General features: G+C 40.3%; 1 protein-coding gene across 4 annotated transcripts; it reads left to right on the top strand.

Moving 5' to 3' along the window:
- Positions 1 to 989: 989 nt before the first annotated feature.
- ptar1 (protein prenyltransferase alpha subunit repeat containing 1) lies at positions 990 to 22357 on the top strand. Of its 4 annotated transcripts, none has more exons than XM_054774623.1 (8): positions 990 to 1044; positions 1705 to 1800; positions 2385 to 2554; positions 3313 to 3379; positions 5595 to 5699; positions 8629 to 8893; positions 10297 to 10652; positions 17333 to 22357. In XM_054774623.1, the coding sequence occupies exons 2-8, from the start codon at positions 1715 to 1717 to the stop codon at positions 17706 to 17708; spliced, it is 1425 nt and encodes a 474-aa protein (XP_054630598.1). In that variant the 5' UTR covers positions 990 to 1044; positions 1705 to 1714; the 3' UTR covers positions 17709 to 22357. The 4 variants fall into 4 exon arrangements, 3 of the variants coding, with proteins under 3 accessions (XP_054630598.1, XP_054630597.1, XP_054630599.1); XM_054774622.1 differs by having other exon boundaries at positions 992 to 1117; XR_008570130.1 differs by having other exon boundaries at positions 1006 to 1800; positions 17333 to 18583; positions 18664 to 22357.
- Positions 22358 to 24587: the final 2230 nt, after the last annotated feature.

Raw genomic sequence — 24587 nt, 5'->3', positions numbered from 1 at the left:
AACCACAAAAAGAACATGCATCAAGTGTTTTTTGCAGTAATGTAAGGGATTGAAATAACAACTTAGCAGTGAAGCTACTGGTGTCTTGTGTGCGGGTGGTGTAAAATAGTGCTCCTACACTATTTCATGATGGGTGAATCATTTGAACCACAGATTCAGATGCAAGTTTTCTTCAGTGATATTAATACACGACGCAAGGTTTTGAACAAATAGTTGAGCTGTGTTATAAGTGCTGGGCTGAAGTGTAAAAGACTGTATGTTGCTGTAAGTATGGTAAGAAATAAATATTTTCATTCTGCAGCATCGGTGTTGTGCAGTGCTTGGTAAGTTTATAGTTTTTGTGTATGTTCTCTGTATACGTCAAAATAATCACAAAGAGAAGAATGCCAATATCTTTTTGTCCTCTACATTATCCCTTACATAAAAATGTCTGGCAAAAAAAAACTTTAACAGATGTAATTTCCTAAAATAGATAGGTTTATCTTTTTGTTTGTTTTATTACAACTGTTCTTTGTATTGATCACAGTAGTGTGTAACTGACTGTTATAGTGTCTGGTCATTTCAAGACGATGAAAATGAGATGAATGAACAGATGAAAACAAAACAGCATTTTTAGAAATATGTGCACGTTTGGACTGAAGTGTGTCATTTTGCATACTTTTGGATAATTGTGTGATTTTTTTTTTTTTAAAGGAGCGCTGTTTTCAAAATTGCGTGCAAACAATTGAAACAAACAACTGTAATGAGTCTGTGTGAACGGATGGCTGTGTTCTGAATGCAACGTCTGACCTCAATGACGGACATGTCGTTACAAAGTTTACAGCCAATGGAAACCAGATCGCGCCTCCACATTTGAAATTGTCCAATAGCTTTGGTCAGAAATTCACCCCGAAAAAGAGACAGGAAGTTAGTTGTCGTAGCTCCCTCATACGGAAAGTGTCATTATTTGTAATGGGAAGCATTTCAGTGTAACACCAAACAACGGACTAGAACAACAAGCATCTTCTTTTCCTTTCGGCTTTTCCCTTCACAAGCATGAAAACGGTTTTGTTTTTTTGCTCCTATTTCTTCTATTTGTAGTTTGAAACTCTACTTACAACCTTCTTAAGGTCGAACGGTATAAAATGAACATTCTTGCAATTTCTTAACTGGTTTTAAGATTTTGGTCAGGAGCGTATGTTGAAAAGGAGTAGTTTTGAAACTGCGTTCAATTTACGTGCATCTCCATTTGCTTGAAACATAATTATTGTTACATTATTTTTTTATTATTTTCAGTTACATTGCTTATTATTATTATTAGTAGTAGTAGTAGTAGTAGTGCTACATGAGTAGGTTAGAACTAGTGCAGCTTCTGATGAAACAAAAGAGTTACATTGCCATCTACTGGCCATGGATGCTCACTTAATCAACATAATAAGAAAGCTTTGCCAAGTACAATGACGTAAAAGAATCGTCAAGGAGTGTAAATACTAAGAATGTAAATATGCTCTTACCTTAATAGACGTATTATGATTTGTAAATTAGACTCAGTAGACATGACGTAGTACTCAGTAGACGTGTGGTCATAGTTTGGTATATAGCCTTGGTTTGGGTTTCGTGGCCTGCTAAACGCCACTGTTGTCGATTTACAAAGTTCGATCATTGTGTCTTTCCGTAGTCCTTGTCATTTGACCCGGAAACATATTGGCCTGTTTACGTCATTAGGTGACCTAAAATGGCGGAGTCGGAGGAGGAGGTGGATGTGTTGGTCCAGAGAGTTGTTAAAGACATCACCAACGCCTTTAAGAGGAACCCGAACATGTAAGTGTGGCGTTTTGTCATTATAAAGTTATATAAAATATGATTAATTATGTGCGTTACATCCAATGGATCTGTGAAAGCAGCAGCTTATTTGAAGGGCCTGAACATGAACGCACCTCACCAAGGAAAAGTTGACTCTCTTCATCGATACATTTAGAGTCTCTTTCGTTACTTGGCTTATTGGGACCTCAGAAAGTGTTTTGTTTTTTGTTCAACTTCAGCATACGAGGTTACCTTCTATCTGGCAGCTGTGCTTTAATTCTTTGTATATTATGTAAATTCCCGAGACTCTTTGAATCATTACATAATACGTCAAATCTGTATAATAAAATATAATTTACACTGACGACAGTCAATATTTTAGATCAGCTCTCAATGTGATGAAGTGCTTACCACTATCAAAATAACATAAAGTACTAAATTAAGCATTTCAAAAATAAAAATGGCGAAATGAACTAAAATGCAAACACAAGGCAGAAGATGAATATACCAAAAACAATTAAATGTACACACCGTTTTACACAAATTACTGACATCAAATGTATGTTTACTACACGGAAAAACATTGTTGTTTCTTTCTGCAGTGATGAAATTGGTGTGATTCCATGTCCAGAGGCGCGCTACAATCGCAGTCCCATCGTGTTGGTGGAGAACAAGTTGGGCATTGAAAGCTGGTGTGTCAAGTTTTTGCTGCCATATGTTCACAACAAGCTGGTTTTGTACCGCCAGCGGAAACATTGGCTGGATAGGGAAGGTAAGCGACGCCAGTCACCATGGAATAAATCACCAGATCATGTTCTGATAAAGCTGCCAAGTGCGGTCAATGTTAGTCTTCAAATGGTAGAGAAATGTATTGAGGTCACAATAAGAGATCATTTTATTGCAGCATAATAGTAATAGTAGTATTAGGGGTGTCACAACATCGTGTGAGATTAAAAAGTGACTTTCTCGTTCAGAAAAAAAAATGTCTCGTGGGCACTAGGCCTGTGGCAATAATAAATTAATTAATCACACAATAAAAATGATCTCAATATATTGCATGCATGTCTGTTTTCCTTGTCTCTCGCCTCCAAACAGGCAAGAAAAGGGTTAAATGTGTATTGTTTTCAGCACCTTGGCATATTTGTTCCATAGAACAACGACATGAACGCAGTGAGCCGTTTGGTCAGTCATACAGTCTCGGTGGGTGGAGGCTGAGCCACTAGCATACACACACAGTGCAGAAGAGTGTGACGTAGTAGAGATTAAATTAGTAGATTGCAATATTGTGTCATTTTTTTTTAATTTTCATTGTGCTTTTCTTAAAAGTAATATTAAAATCTCGTCTCATTCTCATCGACCCAATGTCATTTATTGTCTCATATCGTGAACTGAGTGTATCGTGACATCCCTAGTAATAATCATTGAACTAGTTCGTTATACAAAGAACTGACATCTGCACACTGACTGATAGATTCAGTGATAGATGACAATGCAATGGCCTTGAATGATACCGTTTTGTATGTCCCTCAGCTTTGGTGGATATCACCTCCACCCTGTTGCTGCTGAATCCGGACTTCACCACTGCATGGAATGTCAGGTATTGTCAGGCAGTTACAAATGTGTCACATAAGTGGTGTGAAAAAGTGTTCGCACCCTTCCGAATTTCTTATTTTATTGCATGTTTGTCACGCTTAAATGTTTCAGATCATCAAACAGATTTAAATATTAGTCAATGACAACACTGAACACAAAATGCATTTTTTAAATCAAACTTTTTGTTAGTAAGGGAGAAAAAAATAATCAACCTATATGGCCCTGTGTGGAAAAGTGATTGCCCCCTAAACAGTTTGGGCCACCCTTAGAACGAACAATGTAGGTTTAGAATTTTTTTGTTCTTCCCGTAATAAAAGTTTAATTTAAAAACTGCATTTTGTGCTTAGTTGTGTTGTCATTGACTCATATTTAAGTTTGTTTGATGATCTGAATCATTTAAGTGTGACAAACATACAAAAAAAAATAAATCAGGAAGGGGCAAAGACTTTTTCACACCACTGTACGGTACATTAAATTGACGTCATGATTCATTAGCTCAGTGCATGCCAGTAATGTTTATGTCTGCTGAAAAAGTGGTGTTTCGTAAAGCAGGAGGAAGTCAAAGAGCACATTGTAGTATAAAATGTTTTTCTTATTTATGCAGACCCTCATTTTCTCATCTGTTTTGGGTTATAAACTGGCGAGGCGCACATGTAGACGCTAGCTTGATAAGTTGGAATTTTGCTCTCCAGCAAGAAGGACGTTTGTGCACAATGACACAAGGCACTTAACAATATAGGGTTCATCGTTAAACTGATCAAATGTCAGTTGGTCACCGTACAGTTTCAAAATGAGATGATGGTATTTACTGTAGAACTCCTGATTGGAGTCTGGTGTGCACAGTTGTTAGCCAACTGCACAACCATCGTAAGAAATGGCATGCATGTGCATTACGATGCTTTGCCATTTAGTATGTTGCAATCAGGAAACATGTCGGTAGCCTCGTCAGTTGATATTGATGGAGATACATATTTGTGTCTCAAAAGAGGACTATGTAAGAAGTGTATATTTTCAGCACATTGGAGCTGTACAGTGATAATATTGGCTGTGATCATTTGGTAATAGTGTCATGTAGACATACATTGTAGATGTGGTTTTTTTAAATTATTATCTTATCCTGCAACAAGATATTCCAAGTAGGGATGCTGCGATCGCTCGGCCACCGATCAGTATCGTCCGACTTCTGCAAAAAAATTGATTGACATATGCCCATAAACGGCTTTCAAAGCTGATCACTAAAAACGATCGGCGTGCAGCAGCAAACCCTACATGTCTGCTGTGTCACGACACGTAGGGTTGCCAACAAAATGACACATCTCATATTGAGCCGAGAATCATAGCGCTGACTGTCGGGACGAAGGCTCCGCTGCCCGGAGCACCTACATCTGTATATTTTTTTTCTCAGTTGAGAAAACTATCCATGTCAGTCATCTGTGTTCATGTGCTCACCTTGTTCATTCTGTTTAAAACCGAAATATTCCCACACCGGGGCTGTCGGCTGTGGCATTTGCCTCAGAAACCATCGCTTCTGTGCCTTCATTCATGTTGGCGTATGCTGCCTCACAAAGCTAACTGCTAACCCTCTGTAGCCACTCACTAGTAGCCCCGCCTCCACAAAGAGGCTGAATGAGATGAGGTCTCACTCTCTCCATTCACTCTACTATAAAACCAATGCCCACAGACAGATGCAGAGTGAACCCTCTTGTCATCCAGCCCGTGTGGCACAGAGAGACGAACCGCACACACATATATGCACATGTCAATTTATCGAGGACATCATAATTGCCTGTTTGTTTTTAGGTGTTTGAGTTATCTATTTATCGATTATTGTGACAGGCCTAATAGTATCGGTATATCGCCCAGCCCTGGTACAGTGTATTCACTGTTAAAGCAGCCCTCTGAGGGCAGCCATAATTGTGACGTGGCCCTCAATATGAGTTTGACACCCCTGGTAGATCATAACAATGGTGGGCTCCGAAGTATTTCTCGTACTACTGCACACTTTGTCACTTGTACTTGTAACAGAAGAGACATACCTGCAAAGGCGATATTGTTAAACTTTACATTTGCTGTAGTACGTGCCTCTACGAATATACTGTACGTCTTCCAATGACTTGTTTTGCGTGTCCTACGTAGTTTTGAATGCGGTCTCCTGTGCACACTTGCAGGAAAACGTTTGACTAACACTGGTCTATTGTCATGTATTTGCCTTATTACAGGAAAGAGTTGCTGCAGTGCGGAGTTTTTAACCCTGAGAAAGACCTCTACCTTGGCAAGTTGGCACTCACTAAATTCCCCAAGAGCCCAGAGACATGGATACATCGGTAAGTGTGCCAGTTACGTCAGCCTTGTCACTGGAAAAGAACTGCTGATTGTACTGGATGCATCAAGTAACGACAGTAATGACAGATAGTAGGCTGTCTACGTCTGAGGCCGAGGAATACCAGTCCTACCAACAAGGATGCCAGTCACTCATACATGCACCTCTACACAACAAAGAAAATGTGAGCATTTTGTTTGCACGCCTCGTCAATTCCAATGTCAAAAAGACATTCCGATTGTCCCGGGATTGTTCATTGTTTAAATTCCGATTCCTAGTTTCAATACCTAGTCTGTCGATAGGAATAAACAGCCACCGTTCTGGCCAGGCTGCTAATGGCCCAGTTCCCGCTGCACTTCCCCAAGCCTCTCTTGGCGTTCGCCAGGTGCAACACCTTGCCATTCTGGCAGGCCTCTAGGCACCATTCTCGGGCTGCTGGAGGCTCCTTTCCCCCCTCCACACTTCCCCACCTTTCCACGGAGCCTCTCTGGGCCTCACTTGTCAACACATAAGCACTCACACATGAGGTGAGAAATTCATAATAAAGTTCATATAATTAGAAAAATAATGGAGAAGTTCAGACATTTCATCAAAAAGAACTCTGGTTAGCGCCTTCATTTAAACCATGCAAACTTTTATGACCCTTCCTCTTAAAATAGCGGAATCAAGATCGTAGGGCACCAGGGATGTCCCGATCCGATCGTCAGGATTGGGATCGGCTGCTGATCCGTTGCATTTGTGAAGATCGAATAATATCGGCTTCCGACGATCCGGTTGCCGTATCACGTTCGTAACTCTGAGCCACACTCCAACATTGTAGGTGCAGTAATGCGCCTCAAAGCTGTTTGCCACTCGGCTTGCGCCACACAAAGAAGAAGAACAAGACGCAACACCACCATGTAGACATGTCTGTGGTGTACCGTGGTGAAGGTAATTTCACTTTGGACATTCGGCTCTGTAGCCACAGCGGTAGTTCCCTCTCACTGTGCCCAGACTGCTGCGTCATGGTGAAGGGAGCTTGCACGGGAAGTGCCGCTCTAACTGCTGGTTGATAATGGGGATCTTACAAACACGGCTAAACATGACGAAACGGCGACAAAATACCTTGAAAACTCCTCTATTACGGAGCATGAATGGAAGCTAGCGGGGTTCGCTTAGTTTAGCTAGTGCAGCTGTGTGCAGATAGGGAATATATAGGTAGAAGGATGCTGAGCTTTGAACTGCCAGGCAGGAGGCATAGAGGAAGACCAAAGAGGAAGTTTATGGATGTAGTGAAAGAGGACATGAAGGTAGTTGGTGTGAGAGAAGAGAATGCAGAAGACAGGGTTAGATGGAGGCAATTGATTCGCTGTTGCAACCCCTGAAGGGAAAAACCGAAAGGAAAAGAAGCTCTGCGCGCGCGTGTATGTGTTGTGTTTTACTGCTTTAATGTAAGGACCATTTTAAATTTCCCACTGACGACGTGCAAGTTCTGAGTGAAAAAAGACAAGAGACACGTTTATGTTGTACCTGGCGCGTTATCAACTGTCAATTGCCATTCTCAACACACACAACACATTCCGGCTTTCAAAATAAGAGCGTTATTTGTTGTAATTGTGTCAACAAAGTAAGGGCATCATTAAAATATCTTACATTAATAATACAATTGGAATTACATATGTGACTCCATCGTCCTTAATCACAAGCACGGGCATTACAGTTGAAGACTTTGTAGCAATATGTGCTGAGGCTGACATCCCATTAGAAAAGTTAGCTAAGCTACATCCATTTCTCAATTACTGGACAACATGGGCCAATGATGTATTGCATCAATAAATGTAAGGATTTTTGTATTTTATTCACTAACCCAAATAGAACACACTATATGCTGGTAAAAATAAATTGAAAAGGTAAAAAACTGATTTCGTAGGGCCCTAAAAGAGTTTGTTAAAAAAAAAATCTTATTCTAAATCACACCATAAATTGATCTATAACCATGTCAAATGATTAGTCCTACCCTAAAAGTATTTTGCACACCCATTTTTTCAAATTTGATCTTTTATTGGATTAGAGACCTGACTCAGAGGTTTGTTACAAAAGCCAAACAATTTTTTCGGTCATGCTGTGTAATAAAAAAGTAAATTTAGCAATACTTTGTTTGCATTATGTTTAATGCTTTGAAGAGCTATTTTCATAACCATATTCATTTCCACAAATTCATGTTTGTGATAAAAGCTTATTATTATGATCAAAAAAACAAAAAAACGATCGGCAAGGCTAAGGTTCGGATCGGAAGCCAAAAAATGTGGATCGGGACATCCCTATAGGGAACCGGAACCAATACGAGTCATTTGAATGAGAACCGGTATCGTTCAAATCCAAACATTGTCCAATCCTACTCACAAGTGAGATTGCTTGGATGGTTCAAACTTTGAAACATGATTGTCACTCATGAACTGAAGAAATCAAGTCAAATTTTACATGTTGACAACCAACCCAATCCCAAATGAGAAAGTATGACAAATCCCTGTTGGGTGGAAACATCAAACAGCAGTAACTTTATTTCATCATCACATTTGCATAATTGGCAGTGATGCAAGTGCATGACATTTGTATGGACGCTGTGGGAGAGTTGCTTTTTTTTTTTAGAAAAACAAGCTAGAGGGGTCAACACTGATCCCTTCTGCAACGTTTTATTCTCTGGAAACAGAGTTGGAACGACAAGCTACGTACACAGGAAGTCCCATTATGATGTGTTTATGAGCGAGGTTCAACAGGTTGCGCCAAATCTACCTGTAGTTGTGGCGGTCCAGATGTATTTGTGGCGGGCTGTGACAAATAGCCGAATATATGGGAAACACTGAAATTTTTTTTACATAATGCGTGATTTCCTTTTGTGATTTAATGTGTTGTATACACATCAACGTACTGATGTAACCGCTGCTTGCTTTCAGGCGCTGGGTATTGCAGCAAATTCTTCGACGTCTCTCAGCCGTGGACTGCAGTGGAAAGCAGCAGCAGCAGCAGCAGCAGCAGCAGCGGGGTGAAGCAGAACAGGCTAATGCAGAAAGGAGTCAGCAGCTCAGCGAGCAGCTGGCTCGAACACTCCAGCAAGAGCTCATGATCTGCTCTGATGCTGCTTGCCGTTATCCTAGCAACTATAACGCATGGTCCCACCGCATATGGGTGCTGCAACACATGGCCAAAGGCAACGTCAAGGTATGGAGAGACCTTACACTTTTCATTTCAACTTTTTATCTTGTCCTTTGAAACAAATACAGAAAGAGAAATGAGTCCCCTAAAGAATGATGTAGAATTACTGTACATATTAGAGCTCAACCGATATGGGATTTTTGGGGCTGAAAAAAAACGGTATCCGATGTATCGGCCGATAACCGCTATATCGGCTAATAACCGCTATATTGGCCAATATATGAAAATAGAGCATTGATATACACAGAATATATATAAACGGTACATGAACATAAAATCTAATAATAATAATAAGAATAATAATACCCAAAATACGATTCAACGCAAAGAAGCAGAAGACAACCAAATGAAAATAAGGACGTTTACTTAGTAAGACTGTCAACATAAGGACATGCCTCTTTGTGATTTACTTTTACGTGTTGCCACAAATTTGTAGTGTTTTTTGCTTTGCTGGTGCTGGAGCCCTGGCTAACTTGCACATTGCATATGTTGCATCTAACGTAACGCCTCCACACCTTACTCTTCCCCTCTGCCTGTCAAATGAAACTACAGTATATACATTTAGTGCATTTTGGTAGTTAGCCTAGAATTTGATACTACTGTTGAGCATTTTAAAATAAAAACAAGTGGCTGCATTTGGCTGAAAGTAGGCTAATATGAGGTGTTTTTCAATTAATACATGATTTGTTTATCAAAGGCTTGGTGCATAGAAGATGGCTGGATGGATGGATATTCACAAAAACATCTTACCAATATCAGTTAGTCATATTTACAAGCTAATGAAAGGTTTCACCTGCAGCCATTGAGTATTTGCAAACAGCTGAAAAACAAATGCTGAAGCAAACAAAATAATAAATAATCAAATCATGCATCACGTTACTAGACTTAATACAAGGGACTAAACTAAATTTTATGTTACGATGTAGCTGCTTTCAAAACATGCAATACATCAAATGACAACTACTTGGAGCATTTCCAAAATGATTTGCATGAAGACATTAACTTGTGTGACGTGTGAGCCCCTGGAAATCCTGTATGGAAGTATGAAGTGAAATGGGACGCTGTGTAGATCTGCATATATCCTTATTTCACTTTAAAACGGATGGTGTGAATTAACTGTTGCATACGTATATATGCTTGGGCCTGGGCTCTAGTACATATGTACATGTACGTATACGTATTATTTCATTGAATTCTTATTATAAATTTATTAAGACCAACCTCTTATTTGTTGGAGAGGAACATGCTGTTATGAAAAGATAAGTGACATCTGCTTCACTGTTATAAACTACTATAAACTATTTGCTCAGTGTTGCATTGGCATGAAGATTGACAGCTAAAAAAGAGGTCAACCATTAGCCTTCATCTGAAGTTAGTTCTTCTTATTGGTTTGTTTTGTTCCCGCTCAGGTTTTCCATGATGAGCTGTCCTCCATGGGTCAGTGGGTGTCAATGCATGTGTCAGACCACAGCGGCTTTCACTACCGCCAATTCCTGCTCAAGGAGCTAATTACCGAGTTTTCCCAGACACGAGCTCCCAGCAACAACAGCTCTCTCCAGCATCCGTCCAGGACAGTCCCCAGCAGCTGTCCCTTACATTCCAGCAACTTTCAGGTGAATGGAGAGCTTTCAGGAACAGAGGCAGTGGATGAAGACGAGCGGGAGCTCGAATTAGCCAAACTATTTGAGCTCTTCCACCAAGAGATGGTTCTGTGCACTGACCTGATCCAGTCTTTCCCGGGACATGAGACACTGTGGAGTCACAGGTGAGTATTCAATATTTCACATTTTCTTATGTTAGAGCCTTTTTGCAAAATTGAGCCAATACATCTTTTTTCCCCAAAATTCTACACACAACACCCCATGATGAAAACATGAAGAGGGTTTTTTTGAATTGCATGCAAATGTATTAAGGTTAGGTCTGTCAAAAATAACGAGTTAACAGCGGCAACTGTTAATCTATTTCATGAGAAATTAATTAATTAATTAATTACACTAACATTTTTGAGTGTAATTAACACATGGGCACCAGAGCAAGAACGCCTCTGTTATTATGGCAGACGTATGAAGCACAGTGGACCATCCCTACACAATCGCACAGAGTCTTGACGCTCTTTTCTAACTTCATTCTGGCCTGAACACATCAACAGCAGTACAATTCCAACACTGTATACTGTATGTTGTCTCCAACTCACACATGTCTCTTGTCCACCGTGGGAACGACACTTTCTCATTGTCATTACAAGAATGCGAGATGCATTCAGGGACACTCCGAACATCACAAAAACGGCTTTATAATGTGTGTGTGTGTGTGTGTGTGTGTGTGTGTGTGTGTGTGTGTGTAAACAAAAGGGAAGATAAAGAAAAACATGAAGTGGATATTCTTATCACTCACTTCAGAAGTCTTAATTCGGATGTAGAATTTGCTACATTTAAGTATACTGGAAAATACACTGAAAACAAGTAAATTTACCTTGAAATACGTGATATCTTTGAACGCAACCCCTCATTTCTCACAATAACACGGTTTAACACTGCTACTATGAAAGAGACTAGTGTTAGTTTTGAACTTGTGTGGTAACTTTTAGCTTGATTTACATATTCAGTTCATTTGGAGCTGTTAATACATACAAATATATTTTTATTCCTGTTATAACTGTGATTATCTATCCATCCACACATCCATCTTCTACCGCTTATCCGAGATCGAGTCGCGGGGGCAGCAGCTTAAGCAGGGAGGCCCAGCTTTTCCTCACCCCGGCTACTTCGTCCAGCTCCTCCCGACGGATCAGGAGGAGTTCCCAGGCCAGTTGGGAAACATAGCCTTTCCAAGGTGTTCTGGGTCTTCCCCGAGGCCTTCTACCGGTCGGACTTGCCCTGAACACCACCTCAGGGAGGCATCTGGGATAAATCCTGACCAGATGCCCAAGCCACCTCATCTGGTTCCTCTCAATGCGGAAGAGTAACGGTTCTACTCCGAGTCTCTCCTGGATGACAGTGCTTCTCACCTTATCTCTGAGGGAGAGCCCAGCCACCCTACGGGGAAAACTCATTTCAGCCGCTTGTACCCACGATCTTGTCCTTTCGGTCACTACCCAAAGCTCATGACCATAGGTGAGGGTAGGAACGTAGATCGACCAGTAAATTGAGTGCTTTGCCTTTCGGTTTAGCTCTCTCTTCACCAAAACAGACTGATGTAGAGTCCGCATCGCTGTAGACGCCGCACCAATTCGCTTGTCAATCTCGCGTTGCATCCTTACCTCACTCGTGAACAAGACCCCGAGGTACCTAAACACCTCCACTTGGGGCAGGATCTCATCCCCGACCCGGAGATGGCACTCCACCCTTTTCCGGGCGAGAACTATGGACTTGGACTTTGAGGTGCTGATTCTCATCCCGGCCGCTTCACACTCTGCTGCGAGCCGATCCAGTGAAAGTTGAAGTTCATGGCTCGATGAAGCCAGCAGGACCACATCATCTGCAAAAAGCAGAGACTCAATCCTGCAGCCACCAAACCGGAACCCCTCAACGCCCTGGCTGCGCCTAGAAATTCTGTCCATAAAAATCACGCCTCTCCATGTCTCACTGTCGCTGCCAACGTGAGTGTTGAAGTTCCCCAGCGGAACAAGGGAATCCCCTGAGGGAGTACTCTCCAGTACTTCCTCTAGAGATTCCAAAAAGGGTGGGTATTCTGAACTGCTCTTTGGCGCATAAGCACAAAAAACAGTCAGGACCCGTCCCCCCACTCGAAGGCGGAGGGAAACTACCCTGTCGTTCACCGGGTTAAACTCCAACATACAAGCCACAAGCCGGAGCGCAACAAGAATTTCCACCCCTGCGCGTCGCCTCTCACTGCTGGCAACGCTATAGTGGAACAAAGTCCATCCACTCTCGAGAGGACCGGTTCCAGAGCCCTTGCTATGCGTTGAGGTGAGTCCAACTATGTCTAGCCGGAACCTCTCAACCTCGTGCACCAGCTCAGGCTCTTTCCCTACCAGAGAGGTGACATTCCATGTCCCACGAAGTACAGTTTCTGTAGCCGAGGATCGGATCGCCAAGGCTGCCACCCAGCTCAAACTGCACCCAACCCCTTTGGCCCCTCCCATGCATGGTGAGCTCATTGGAGAGGGGACCCATGTTGCCTCTTCGGGCTGTGCCGGGCCGGACCCCATGGGTGTAGGCCCGGCCACCAGACGCTCACCATCGTGCCCCTCCTCCAGGGGCGCCCCAGTGACCCGTGTCTGGGGAAAGGAAAACGTGGTCCAATGTTTTTTTTCATCATAGAGGTCTATTGAGCCACTCTTTGTTTGGTCCCTCACCTAGGACCTGTTTGTCTTGGGTGACCCTACCGGGGGCATAAAAAACCCTGCCAAATTACCTCCTAGGATCATCGGGACACACAAACTCCTCCACCACGATAAGGTGGTAGCTCAGGGAGGAGATAACAGTGATTAATCATGATTAATTCATTTAAAACTGATTAATCTGATTTAAAATTTGTAATATTTTGACACCCTTAATTCAAAATAAAAAGAAATTATGTCAGTGGTGATCTTCAGATGCTGTCATCGCGGGATAAGAGAGGGGACTGCATTTGTACCATAACCACCACCGAAGCTGGCTGGAGAGCACATAAGCAGCATTAAGCACCAGCTGACCAAGAATGGAGAAGCACTAAAGGAGGGATTTTGACGGTGCAGTCGTCAAGATGTCTAAACGATTTGATGGAAACGCAACATGAAATCTTGGAAGAAAACACAAATAATACCGATCTAATGCTACTGAGACTATAGAGTCTGGAGGATATGGAATGTTACATCAGATCCATAACAGAGGAGGTTCATAACCTGAGAGAAGAAGTGCAAGACTTGACTGGTGAAGGCCAAACCCTGCGAGAGGAGAATAAGGTATTACCGGACAGTAATGCTGCCTTGAATGCCGCTCTGAAACAAGATAATGAGGAAAAAGAGAAATTGATTGAGCATCTGAAGATCACCATTGATGACATTGACCAGAATACACGTATGAATGATGTGATTGTGACGGTGCTTTGGATCAAACAGAGGTCTTATGCCAGAGCAGTTGGCAATAAAGATGGACCAGATGAAGAGGATCCCGCTTCTACGGCGCAACAAGTTGCTACTTTTCTACACTCAAAGGATGTGGGCGTAGCATCCCACTGTATGGCAGGAACAACACAGCAGCCATCATCATCGTCAAGTTCACCAACAGGAAATTCAAAACTGCACTGCTGAAACAGGGAAAGAAGCTGAAAGGTACAAACGTTTATATGAATGAGCATCTGACAAAATGCAATGCTGAAATCGCCAAGTAAGCACGTAATCTGAGGAAGCAAAGAAAGATCCAAGGTACTCGGAGTGCCAGCTGCAAACTTTTCATCAAGTTAAATGGACGACCAGAGGCTACAGTTCTGGATCTGGAAAAATACTAAGGATCATATCAACATGACAACATGGAAAGGGACGGCATCAGCAGGCCACGAGGAACTCGTCAATAGTCCTTGGATCTAGGAATACATTCATCTACATTTAATGATATTCTTAACAAAACACTACAGCTTGCAGGACAGGAAGATCTACAATTGGATGACTTTTGCCTTACAGATCACAAACAACTGGAATTGGAAAAAGATATCGATCCACCATATTTTTTCTCATATCAGGAATGATTGCGGTTACTATACGGAGGAACAATACAACATTAATAAAGTTGTCAATTATCCACAGAAACAGCAGAAGTATGTGTGCAAATTATAACAACATCGGATAATATTTGAATCAATTCAAGGAACCTTTCAAATTAATTGCAATGTTGGAAACTTGGATTAATGCTGTCAAGGGCATGGACTTCGAGCTGGAAGGTTATGAAGTCAACTGCATTAATAGGAATAACAAAAGTGGAGGAGGAGTGGCTGGACGTGGACGAACATCTGAACTACACAATAGTAAAGAACATGTCATTTGCTGTTGACAACATTTTAGAATGCATAACAATTGAAATCTGTAAAGAAAAAGGCAAAAATATATTACTGGTAAGTTGTTTATAGAGAACTCCAAAGTCAAGCTTAGAAATGTTTGAAGATTGGATTAAAACAACCTTCACAAACAACAGTCAAAAATAGTCTTTGCATTAAAAATGTTTGAGGATTGGATTAAAACAACCTTCACAAACAACAGTCAAAAATAATCTTTGCGTGTATGTGGAGACCTTAACATTGATCTTCTGAATCCACACAAGAACAAGATAATAGATACAATGTAGAGCAACGATGTGAATGAAGCATATGAACACTTTCTAAACACTTATATGAAGCTCTATGATAAGAACTGTCCCTTGAGAAAAATGCCCAAAAAGCGAAAGAAAAATAATCAGCCATGGATGACAAAAGGACTGATAAATGCCTGTAAGAAGAAAAATACACGATACAGGAAATTTATCATTCAACACACAAAAAACATATAAGACATATAAAAATAAGTTGACAACAATCTTGAGAGTGTGTAAGAGACTATTCTAGTCAACTATTACACAAGAATAACAGAAAAATAATAACATTAGAGCAACTTGGGGCATCCTAAACAGTATTATAAGGAATAGTACTAAGAAAGCAGACTACCCTCATTATTTTATGTTTGGAAATATCAATAAAGATGAATGCGGTAGTGGAGAACTATAATAACTACTTTGGACCAAAGGAATATTGGACCAAAACTGGAAGAAGAGATTCCAAAATTCTGGTCAGAGGAGAAATGGAATTAAACTATTGACAGGAATCCTAATTCCATGTTCCTTACTGATGTGACAAAAAAGGAAATCATTGATTTTGGATGTGACAAAAACGGAAATCATTGATATTGTTAACAAATGTAAAGCAAAAACAACATGATTGTAATGATATCGAAATGGAAATGATTAAAAAAAAAGCTCATTAATGAGATAGTGGAATTGCTGACATACATCAATGACTTATCATTTCCAAACAAAATGAAAATAGCTAAAGTAGTTCCAATTTTTAGACAAACTTCAATTTACAAACTACCGACCAGTCTCCTTATTACCACAATTTTCCAAAATTTATCGAAAAGCTATATAACAACAGGTTGGACAAATGTATTAGTAGGAATGAATTACTCACTGATGGCCAGTACAGATATAGAGCTAACATTTCAACCTCCATAGCACTGATTTTGAATGAAATTACAGAGGAAATTACCAATGCTATAGACCACAGAAAGTGTGCAGATGCAGTATTTATGGATCTGACAAAAGCTTTCGATACAAATAATCACAACATCGTAATTAGAAAGGTGCGGAAGATTTAGTTAGTTTTTAAATGGGTCAAAAGCTACCTAGCAAACAGGAAGCAGTATGTGAAGCTAGGAGAATACACATCTACAAGTTTAAATATTATGTGCGGAGTACCCCAGGGGGCAATGCTGGAACCAAAACTGTTCAACTTACTGTATATATTAATGACATATGTAAAGCAACGAAAGACCTAAAGCTGGTATTATTTGCAGATGATACTACTGCTTTTTGTTCTGGGGAAACCACACAAGAGCTAATGAAAACAGTCAGAGGAAATGACTATACTAAAATGATGGTTTGATAAAAATAGATTATCCTTCAACCTAAGTACAACTAAAATAATGCTGTTTGGTAAAAGCAGAAAGGATACGAACGCGCAAATCAACGGTGTAACTATTGAAAAGGTGAATGAAAATACATTTCAGGAGATCATAATAGATGAAAATATGAACTGAACATCTCATATTAAAAATATACAACACAAGGTGACGAGAAATACGTCAATATTGAATAAAGCAAAATTTATCCTTGATCAAAAATGAACATGTCAGAACATATACCACTTTCCACTATGCCGCTTTTGTCTAACTGGATCACAGATAAATTGAGTCAGGATAACCAAGATATTCTGGCTTAATCCCATATCCTAGTTGTGTGCAATAGGCCCCAGGTGTGTTCTTTCTAAACAACATCAACAACTACTGAATTGACAACAGATGGAGTCCAGTGAAGCTGTAGAAACATCTCAAGGATGATGAGTGGAAACAGGATGCACCTGAGCCCAATATTCAGCTTCGTGGCAAAGGCTGTGAATACTTATGCACTCGTGACTTTTTACTATTTTATTTTTTTTAATACATTTGCAAACAATTCTATTTTGGAATAAAGCTGCAACATACACACACACTACGCAATACAGTCTGAATACTTGCTAAATACAGCCACAAAGTCCCTCCTGCTATGTTGTCTTCTTCTCTGACAAAGGTGTGTTATATAATGTGTTGTGCCAAATTATTTGTGGCGGTGTAAATGTATTTATGGCAGGCTGGCATAAGTAATTGAATGTGTGGGATGTGCATGAACAGGAAGCTTATTTTATGATGACTCTATCTTCCAGGCGGCACATCTTCTACTTGTGGCACCAGTGGAGGTTAGAGCATCATCTCCAGCACTTGAACAGCAATGGCGGCAGTGTCCACCATGACGCCGGTGACACAGGCCTGCCAAAGGCGGGCGCTCCATGCTGTAGAAATTGGGAGGATGATGTGAACGGACAAAGGCATGCTGTTATGGAGGTAGACGGCGTATCACTGCCTGATCCACGCAACAGCAAGCGCCTGAAGAGAGGCGTTCACCTACCAAGCCTCCCCAGCCTGTCCTCAGAGTGCACGTTTGTGAGCGCTATCCTGGAGCGCACCTGTAACGCCGAGCAGAGACGCTTTGCCTCGGCCTACAAGAAGTGGTTAGACACAGTCATCGGTAAGGAGCTCTGAGAAGATCCATCCTTTTCTACATGTTCCTTTTCTACACGCAGACTAACTGCTAGTATTTCAACGCTGCCATGACATTAGCAAGCAATCATAATGCAACATATAATCATAGTCTTTCCAATCACCTCATCTACACCACTCTGACTTTATTTTAAATGTAAAGTCATTAACTGAGTATTATTATATGTTGCTTCAATCTAATACCAATACCTTACTGAGTAATATATGTTGCTTCATTCTATCATATCTAGGTCATGTAGGCATGTATTAATATGAAGAAGAAATGTTTTATAGTATGTATGTAGCAAAGTGCAGCCAAAAACATTATCAGTGCATGTATTTCAATAACTTGAAGTACATGCAGTGTTTTAACAGTACACCTGGTGGACTTTGAATAAGCTAAAGCTCTTACCTTTTCTGGTACGACACACTACTACAATACAATACTACAGCCACTGTTAAATGTCTACTATACACGATTCTGGAGATAATTAAGTGTTTTAACAGTATAATCATGCTAGTACTTTTCTTTCTGTACAATAAAGATAAGAGGAAATAATGTACCTGTAGTTGTGTCACACCTGACAGGCTATGACAAAGTAGCATGTTAGTAGATATTCATTATTAGCTATTCAGTCAATTCTGTCTCAGATGATGGTCTATAGAAAATACGGAAAAAAAATGGAAGCAGTTACAGTACCTTATGGGGTCCATTATTATTATAAATGATTGTGACATAACCGAATGAATGCATTGGCAATTCATTTGAAATATTGTCATCAAATATTGCTAAGAAATTCCCAAAACAACACCTCCCAATATGACAATATCTCATAATATTTGTTTCCAGTTGTGTTTTCCATGTGACTTTGTATCATGTATACCATGCTGGTACACCTGCATGCTGTACCATGTACATGTATACCATATGTACCATGCGAACCATATTGTATGCCAGGTGTACCATGTTATATACCATGTGTACCAAGTGTGCGCTCTACAGTGGGGCCAAAAAGTGTTTGGCCGCCCACCGATTGTGCAAGTTTTCCCGCTTAAAAAGATGAGAGGTCTGTCATTTGCACCATAGGTACACTTCAACTGTGAGAGACAGAATGTGGGAAAACAAATCCAGAAAATCACATTTGATGATTTTTAAACAATTTTTTTTGTATATTGCTGCGAACAATAAATATTTGGACACACACAAAAGCAGCAATTCTGGCACTCCCACGCCTTTAACTTCTCCTTTACGAAGCTCTGACATCCTCTATTTCTTGCTTGTATTTGTGGCACCTGTTTGACCTCGTTACCAGTGTACCAGCATCAAACGGTCAGACTCCAACCTCCACCATGGCTCAGACCAGTGAGCTCTCGAAAGACATCAGAGACAGACTTGTAGACCTACACAAGTTGGGATAAGGTATGGAGTTATAGGCAAGCAGCTTGGTGTGACAAAATCATACAAATCAACTGTATTTGCAATAATTAAAAAAATAAGTCTTACAAGGTCACAGATAATCTTCCTCACCTCGTGGGGTCCAAATGATCTTGCGAACGGTAAGGAATCAGCCGGACGGAGCTGGCGAATGACCTGCAAAGTGCTGGGGCCGCAGTCACAAAGGGTACCATCACTAACACACTACATTGTCATGGATTGTGACTGGATTGGATGCTGCATTGCCAGATCTGTCCTCCTGCTTTAAAAAAAATGTCTAGGCCCGTTTTAAGTATGCCAGAAACCATCTGGATGATCCAGAGGATTGTGAGAATGTCATGTGGTCAGATGAGACCAAATTTGAACTATTTGGTAAAAACTCCACTCGTGGAGGAAGAAGGAAGCTGAGTTGCATCCCAAGAACACTGTCCCTACTGTGAAGCACGGGGGTGGAAACATCATGCTTTGGGGCTGCTTCTCTGCAAAGGGGAGAGGACGACTGATCTGCATTAAGAAGAGGATGAATAGGGCAAAGTATTGTGAGATTTTAAGCAAAAACCTCCTTCCATCAGTAAGAGCATTGAAGATGAAACGTGGCTGGGTCTTCCAGCATGACCTTGATCCTAAACACACCGCCCGGGCAACAAAAGAGGGGCTTTATAAGAACCATTTTAAAGTCCTGGAATGGCTAAGTCAGTCTCCAGACCTCAACCCTATAGAGAATCTGTGGAGGGAATTGCAAGTCTGTGTTGCTCAGGGACGTCCCCAAAACTTGACAGATCAGGAGATCATCTGCATGGAGGAGTGAGACAAAAATACCAGTTCGGTGTGTGCAAATCTGGTGAAGAGCTACAGGAAAAGTTACACCTCTGTCATTGCCAGCAGAGATTACAGTACAAAGTATTGAGTTGATGTTTTTGTTAGTGTCCAATTATTTATTTCCCTGTCCATTATACAAATAAATTGTTTAAAAATGATTGAATGTGATTTTTCTGGATTGTTTTCCACATTCTGTGGAAAACTTGCATAATCGGTGGGCATCCAAATACATTTTGGCCCCACTGTATACCAAGTGTACCATGTGAACCATGTTGTATACCAGGTGTACCAACTGGTTTGGCTGTGAGACCCAGACCCACCATCACCTCTGGTTGACAAGCAGCAACCTGAATTAAGAATTTTTTTTCAACTCAGACTTCTCAGAAATATGACTTATACTTAAAGGGGACTGTTTGCAACAGTGACATGACTGTCTAGGGAATGGGTGTCAAACTCGTGCCATGGAGGGCTGAGACACTGCAGGTTTTTTCTACAACCAGTTTCTCCAGCAGGCGATTTATTGATTAATTGATGAGCTCCTTTCCACAAATGAGGTTTTGATCATTAAAATCACCTGCTTTAGTGATCTGCTGGAAAGAAAACCTGCAGGGTTTTGGCTCTCCAAGACACGAGTTTGACACGTGGCCCAGAGTGTGCTAACTTCGGAAACATGTTGCATTATATCCCGCCCTCTTCCTGTCATAAGCATGGAAGCTCCACCTCACATAACACCATCCGTAGCTTCTCTGGGACTGCATTTGTGCTTGTATGCGCATCTGCTTGTATGTGCACATGTATGGCATAGCCGTGAGTGACAGCCATGAATGGCAGTCATCTTATTCATCTTATCTTATTTCTATTCAATTTCATTTCTAATTGTGAAAAAATGTGAAATTCTTTTGTTCAATCTGTTCTTTGAAGCCACTAATGTTAACATGCTGCAAGCAGTCCCCTTAATCTAGAGCTGCAACAATGAATCAATCAATTTTTTTGCCTCTTTTCTGATAAGTTGCGGACCCAACCACTAACTGTAGGTGTTTGCTTCATGTTAATTTGGTCCATGTATGGCCAACCGATTACTCCATTAACTGAAACAACAAGCTTCAGATTACCGTAATCGACTAAGAAAAATGATCATGATTGTATTTTTGTGTACATTTATTGTTTTACTGAAGCAACTTGACAAACATTTTGATTTGTCATTTAAAATGATTTTAACAGAATATTCAAGTGGCAACCTGGTGTTTGTGCACTGATTTGCTCTGTCAGTTCAAATCTTCTATTTCTGAATAAAGAGGCGGAAATTAAAAATGTGTTTTTTAAATTTAAAATATGATTAATCGAAAAAAATAATCGACCGATTAATCGGTTATTAAAATAATCGTTTGCTGCGGCCATACCTTAATGAAAAGACACTGAAATTGAAATTTGAGGTAGTGCAAAAATAACGCGTGCTTGCACAAAACAAGTTATTGATCATTTCGGGAACAGTACATTTTATTCACAAATTGAAAAATGGTTTGAAGAGAAAGTGTGTAAATGGTATATTTGAGCAGTTGAGTTAGACCAACTGGACTTGGACATGGATGTGAAACATCTTCAAGAAAATCAGGATTCAACTCTCTCTTCAACAATAAGTTTAATAATAATAGCAGGCTCATTAATCAGGCAGAGCCGGGGTAATAGCTGGGAGTGAAACACCTCCCAGTCCCATCATACTGTAACTGGGAGACTGCATTGTGAATGCAATACAACGTGAACTGCAGCTGTGAGAAGGTGTCGCTCTCTTTATGGCACGCTTTTCTATCGCAGATATCTGCAGCTTTGTGGCTGACTGGCATGTTAAGTCCCCACTCAATGTCCTTCCCCTCCAGCTCAAAGTTGACAGTCGCCCATAAACATGGCACGCACCTTGTGGCAGCAAGCAAATAGCGTAGACATGAGGTGCATTCACGGACATGCTTACCGTATGTACCCACCAGTTGAGCTTCACTGATGTCTACCATATGTAAGGTAAATTCCAGTGTACATGTACATGATATGAGTAAGTAGTATGTCATGTTTGTGGGTTTATGCATATGAGAAGTTTTGAAGGTTATACAAGATGAAATATGCATACATGGAAAGGTTCATCGGTCCTTTAATACAAATGCTTTTTTCCATTGATACTTGTGATTTCTGTTTTAATAATCTGTAGCAGCGCATATATTTTTTTTTCATCTCGTACTGTTTGTCATCTGCTTTGTTAGACAATAAAGCTCACGTGGAATCATGTTTACGTTCACATTTCACCTCTTTAAGACATATTTTTCACCTATAAAGACATGTTTTTAAAAAGAAAATTAATGTTAGTGTGCGTGTACATGAGTATCATTTCTAAACAGAAAATAAATGTTAGTGACAGTATGTGTACATGGATGATATTTCTCAAAAGACAGATGATGTTAGTGTGCGTGCACATGGATGATATCAGGGCTGTCAAGGTTTTAAGGATAGGAGGGGCTTAGCCCCCAGGCCTGTGTTATATACACTATTGGTTAAAATGTTAAGACTAGTTGAAAAATTGAAAAATAATCTACATTTAGCACTGTTTAGTGTAAGCAATTCATTACAACCATTAAAGTGAAATAGCCTGTTCTTCAGCTGATGAAAAGTTTAAAACCACAGTCCTTAAAAGACAAAATGTTGGCAAAAATGTGGATTCCGTGTCATTTTCTGTCTGGTATTCACACTGTTATGATCTCTTAATGGCAAAGGCAAATGAGATTTCTCTGAACACCGTCAGATTGTTGAGCTGCGTAAGCAAGGCCTCTCACAGCGCACCATTGCTGCTGAGGTTGGACGCAGTAAGACAGTCACTTGAAACTTCTTCAAAGATCCTGAGGGTCATGGAACAAAAAACTAAAGTGGTAGACCCTCTGCCCTGAGCCGGAGGATTCGATGGACTGTCCACAAGACACGGAATAATCCTCTGCCCAAATAAAAGTTGTTACTGGCGCAGAGTGCAGTCCAATAACCACCAGAGGGCATCTGCGAGAAGGATTTTAAGAAGAAAAAAGGTCTTCAAAGGCCTCGTCTCCTTAAACGCCTTGCCTGTTTGGAATTTGCACGAGAGAACCAAACATGGGACATTGAAAAGTGGAAGAAAGTTTTTATTCTCTGATGAGAAAAAATGGAACACTGACGGGTCTGATGGCTTCCAAAGTTGCTGGCATGACAATGAGATCCCTGAGATGTTTTCCACACGGCACTGTGGAGGGGGCGCCATCATGATCTGTGGTGCTTTTTCCTTCAGTGGAACAATGGAGCTTCAGGTTGTGCAGGGGCGTCAAACAGCATAGCCACATTTCAGAAAAAGAACATTATTTCAATAGTAAAATGTGGTGGTGGTAGTGTGATGGTCTGTGGCTGTTTCACTGCTTCAGGACCTGGAAGACTTGCTGTGATAAATGAAACCATGAATTCTGCTGTCTACCAAAAATCCTGAAGGAGAGTGTCTCTCTCTCATCTGTTCGTGACCACACCAGCAAGTCCAACTAACGGCTGAAGGAAAACAAAATGAAGACTTTGGAGTGGCCTAGTCAAAGTCCTGAATGATAGATCTCAGTTACTTTCTTTCTGGGGGGGGGGGGGGATACATGTAATGCATGCAATACATGTAATGTACACTCAAAACATATGAATACAAATTCAATTACGTCTTCGAACGCAACCTATTATGGCTCTTAATAACACAGTTATTGGTGTGATTCAAATGTTTTACTATTAAAGGAATTAGCGCTTGGCAAATACATTTTCAGATGTGTAGTATCTTTTAGCTTGATTTTAATTTTCTGTTCATTTGGAGCTGTTAATACATACAAATATACTGTATATAATCCTGTCCTGTCTTTTCATAAGAATACAGTACAAATGGGCATATTTCACACATAGCTGCAAATGATTCATCGTGATTAATTAGAAAACTAGAATTAATTTGATTAAAATGTTTAATCATTTGACAGCCCTAATACATATACATACTGTATGTATAATCATACACCACATAAGTCCATCCTACTACATTAAACCACTACGTGGAGGAAAACTGACATTATGATCATACCTAAGCAAAATATTGACAGGTTAGGTCGTTATTTGAAATGGTTCTTAGGCTACTTCGTACTGAATGGACTTTTAACTGCAATTTGTTTGGACTTCTGCTTTTTGGTATTTATTATCTACTGTTATTTTGCTATTTTGTGCACTGGTGTTTGCTTTTACTGTGAAAAGTGTCTTTGAATTGTATTATGATGATGATTATCATTTTTGAAAAGATAAAATAAATAATATGTTAGTGTGGGTGCACATGGATGATATTTCTAAAAAAATATATATATATATAGTGTACATGGTGTACAGGGTGATAGTTCTAAAAAGAGAAACATGATATTGTAGTGCGTGTGTACAAAGTGTAGATGAATATCATTTGTTTAAAAAAAAAGAATACCGATATTGTACAAAGTGTATATGGATGATGTTGGTGTGAAAGTAAAGACTTTCATGCGTATTGTAAATATGTTTTTTTTTTAACATTTAACAAATGAAGTTGATCTAAAATTTAAACCTTACCAAACCAGAGGAGGTGT

This window comes from Dunckerocampus dactyliophorus, chromosome 4 (genome assembly GCF_027744805.1).
Source record: "Dunckerocampus dactyliophorus isolate RoL2022-P2 chromosome 4, RoL_Ddac_1.1, whole genome shotgun sequence".
NCBI lineage: Eukaryota > Metazoa > Chordata > Actinopteri > Syngnathiformes > Syngnathidae > Dunckerocampus > Dunckerocampus dactyliophorus.
This window is presented reverse-complemented; position numbering and strand designations above follow the sequence as displayed.